General features: G+C 61.6%; 1 protein-coding gene across 1 annotated transcript; it reads right to left on the bottom strand.

Moving 5' to 3' along the window:
- Window positions 1–396: 396 nt before the first annotated feature.
- Window positions 397–3,964, bottom strand: ADRA2B (adrenoceptor alpha 2B). The gene has a single exon (XM_007197352.2). It carries the CDS (start codon window positions 3,571–3,573, stop codon window positions 2,227–2,229), a length of 1,347 nt encoding a protein of 448 aa, XP_007197414.1. The 5' UTR covers window positions 3,574–3,964; the 3' UTR covers window positions 397–2,226.

The raw sequence follows: 3,964 nt of genomic DNA, 5'->3' as shown, positions 1-3,964 counted from the left end.
CCGAACACAACATGCTTTGCGTGTGCTTTCTCCTGCCCAGAACACCTTCCTGTCTTCCCTCTTGGTATACTCCTGATCTTCCCCCAAGACCCTGCCCAAAGGCCATCTCCTCTGGGATGCCCTCCCTTCCTTCCCTTCCCAGGCAGCCAGTCTCAGGCTCCCCGGGCGACTCTCGCCCCCACTGACTTGTAATGATGGATAAGGGATGCTGAGTGGACAAAGCAGGCAGGCAGGTGGGTGGGTACCAGCCAGCCGCACCCAGAGGAGCAAAGGGCAACTGGCCCTGGGAGGGCGCCCATGCGCAGAGTCTACTACTCAAGTAGGTGAGGAATAGCTACTCCTGGCAGCCCTTGGACAATGAGGACACAGCTTGCTTATTACAAAATATCCTTTATTGATAAAATAGCTCAGACTTAAAAAAAAACAAACCCTGCATATCACAACAAGGGAGTCACAGGCAACAATAGCAGGGGTCCCATGGGGCACACACAAGACCAGTCAGCAGATGTCATAAGCCAGCCCCTCCCCTGGGCCCAGCCTCCCCAGCCCTGCCCGAGGCAATGCACTGGCCTCACACTGGGACCAGGGAATGAACTGGACAGCCTCCCACCCCAGGAGGGACTCTTTTTGGTCCCCTCAATTCTCTCCACCCCAGAAAACTCCCTCAGCATCCCTCCAAGTCTAGCCAGGCCCATCAGCGTGCCCGCAGTGCCTGTGCTGCTCAGCCCCGCCCCCAAGACAAAATGCTCACCGACTTAATGGTGAAGCCAGGCACTTGCATGGGGAAGACTGCAAAACATCCCCCACATGCTCCCAATTGCTCCAGGTGCCAGTTCTGGGGTGGGGGAGGGGACCAGGAGGGAGAGGCCCCTGGAGGCCCATCAGTGGGGTGGAGCAACGTGGCTGGGTCTGAGATGGGCAGACGGTACCCACCCGGGGTGGAATCAGTTATGCATCAAAGGGATCTATCTGGGGCTTGGAGCCCTGCCCAGGAACTCCAGTGGGAGGCTCCCCTGGGAGTCCATGGGGCTCCTTCTCACCTGCTCTAGCCCCAGCACCCCACCACATGCTCTCATCTCAGACCGTTCCCATGCGGTGGGTATTTTTAGCGATCCTGGGGAAACAATGTGCCTGCTTGATGACAAAAGACTTCTCCCCCATTGGGGGGGTCCAAGCCAATGAAAACCCTCTTGGTGTTGCAGGTGAAATGTCGAGAAGTTGTCATGCAGCGTAATAACTCAAACCTTTGCAGGCATAAGAACACATTCCGGAAGAAATCCTTTAACTAAAGTCGTGGTTCTGTCTGCCACTCCCCACTTCCAGTTTGGGGTAGGAATTCACACCCCAGGCACAGAACAAAAGTCTATAGGAAGACAGGCGGTGGTAAACCCAGAAAAGGGGGATTTTTATATCACCGAATAATCACATTTTCTGGTTCTCTAGTGCGTTCCCCCACGGCGCTCAAAACTTTCTGCGAAGCCTTTCATCTCCCTGCAGCAAGTAGGCGGCAAGCTATTGTTGCCCTGGGTTTTGCAGGCGGTGAATGCTAGTGATCAGGGCTCTCCCGTGGAGGCAGAGGCCAGACCCCCAGACCAGCCCCACTGAGGCATCCACGCACCCACCAGCCTCCCAGAGGGGCGCCGGGTGAGGAAAATGATCCACAGTTCTGGAGTTACAGCTCCAAAAGCAGGGGGAAGTAGAAGAGGGGCCCAAAGATGGTGCCAGCCCATAAACCCCCACCCAGGGTCTAATGGGGACCACGGGCACACAGCACGGATGCCCATCGTCGTTCCCGCCTCTTCCTCAGCAGCAGGCCCTCCTGGAAAAAGCGGAAGGCTGGCTCCCTGCTCTTTTCAAGGGGAAGATGAGAAAGAAACAAAACACCACAAGCAAGTGATCAACCAGAAAACACAGGGTCCTCAAGGTTTGCAGGGGTCTGGGGTTCTGGGAGGGAGCCTGGCCTCGGCTACATTCAGGAAGGTCCAAGCCTCATCCATCTGCCTGTGCACAGGCAGGGGGTGGAGAAGATGGCCCCCCACGGCCAAGCCAGCAAGGGGAGGCTTCAAATAGACCCTGCCCCTCCGAGGGGGCTCCCGGGATGAGGCCTGCAGGAGCAGGGAAGGGACCAGAAAGCCCTACGGAGGTGGCCACATAAAACAGGGCGAGAAGCAGGGGGGCCCTGGCACCACCTGGCACCAACCCCGCACGGGCAGCGGGCAGGCGGGCTCACCAGGCCGTCTGGGTCCACTGGCGGCAAAGGATCCTTCGGAAGGCACGACGGAAGTCCTGGTTGAAGATGGTGTAGATGACAGGGTTCAGCGAGCTGTTGCAGTAGCCGATCCAGAAGAAGAACTGGAAGAGGCCGTGGGGCACCTTGCAGTGCTGAGGGCAGATGGCACCCAGGCTGTAGCTGAAGAAGAAGGGGAACCAGCAGAGCACGAAGACGCCGATGACCACGGCCAGCACGAACGTGAACCGCTTCTCCCGGGTCAGCTGCGTCCGCCGCCGCCACCACTGCCCCCCTGCAGTGCCCCTGCCCCTGCCCAGGAGCACCTGGCCACGTAGGGTCGCCAGCAGCCGGGAGCCCTGGGGTTGCTGCAGGGGGGGGCTGCAAGCTGAGGCGGGAGACGCTGACAAGGCCTTCGGCTCACACCCCTCCTCCTCCTCCTCCTCTTCAGCCCCCTCCTCCTCTGGAGATGTCCCACCAACACCTTCCTTCTGACTCTGGCCTGAGCTGGGACGGGCAGGCCAGCTGGGGGGCAAGGCGGGGGTCCCAGGGTCTTCAGGGGTCTCCCCCTCGTCCTTCTCCCCAGTGGGCTGGGAGCATCCATTGGCCTCTCCAGCAGTAGCCAGTTGAGAGGCCAGAGTTGGCAATCTGGCTGAGGCTGAAACTTCCCCAGGGACAGGGCGGGGCTGCTTAGACCCACGCTCCCCAGGGCCCCCCTTGGCCCTGGGACCTCTGCGGTGGCTGCGCTTGGCGATCAGATAGATCCGCAGGTAGACAAGGATCATGATAAGGCAGGGTGCAAAGAAAGATCCAATGCTGGAGGCCAGGATGTACCAGGCCTCTTGGTTGAGCTTGCACTGAGGGCGCCCTCGGGGCTGGGGACCCGGGTCGCCCTTGTAGATGAGGGGCGGCAGCGAGATGACAGCTGCGATGAGCCACACGGTGAGGATGACGCACTTGATGCGGCGCGGGGTGCGCTTGGAGTTGTACTCCAGCGCGCGGCTCACGGCCCAGTAGCGGTCCAGGCTGATGGCGCACAGGTGTACGATGGAGGAGGTGCAGAAGAGCACGTCGAGCGCCAGGTACACCTCGCACCAGGTGCGCCAGAAGTACCAGTAGCCCAGCAGCTCGTTGGCCAGCGAGAAAGGGATGATGAGCGTGGCCACCAGGATGTCGGCGGCGGCCAGCGACACTAGGAACAGGTTCTGCGGGGCTCGCAGTGAGCGGCTTGTCAGCACAGCCAAGATGACCAGCGCGTTGCCGAAGATGGTGAAGAGGATGAGGAAGGTGATGACCGCCGCGATGGCCGCAGTGGCCTGCACGGAGTAGGGCTCCTGGTGGTCCATGGCGGGGCCGGACGTGGCCAGAAGGGGCGCTGCTCGCCCAGCGCGGGCACAGCCGGCAACAGCGCTTTCCCACCCAGGTCGGCTAGACGAGGGGGTCGCCCCACTGGCTGCGCTGAAGGTGCTGGAGCCCCATGGCCAGGCCGAAAGGGGCCGAGAGGGCGGGGGACGCCCGGGGCCGGCCACCGCCCTCCTACATCCTCTTGCACCGGCGCCCGGGATCCTTGCCGTCTGCCCCGGAGAAGTTTACCAAGATGTCCCGCTGCCGTCCCCGCCCCGCCCGGAACCGAGGGAAAGTTGGGCGCCGCCGCTGGGAAGCTACTGGACTCACGCTGGGGCGCGGGGCCCCGGCCGGCCAGGCAGGGTGCGCGCCGCCGGTTCTCGGAGGAGGCAA

This window comes from Balaenoptera acutorostrata, chromosome 12, assembly GCF_949987535.1.
Source record: "Balaenoptera acutorostrata chromosome 12, mBalAcu1.1, whole genome shotgun sequence".
NCBI classification, from domain to species: domain Eukaryota; kingdom Metazoa; phylum Chordata; class Mammalia; order Artiodactyla; family Balaenopteridae; genus Balaenoptera; species Balaenoptera acutorostrata.
The sequence above is the reverse complement of the archived record's forward strand: the minus strand, read 5'-3'. Positions and strand labels throughout refer to the sequence as shown.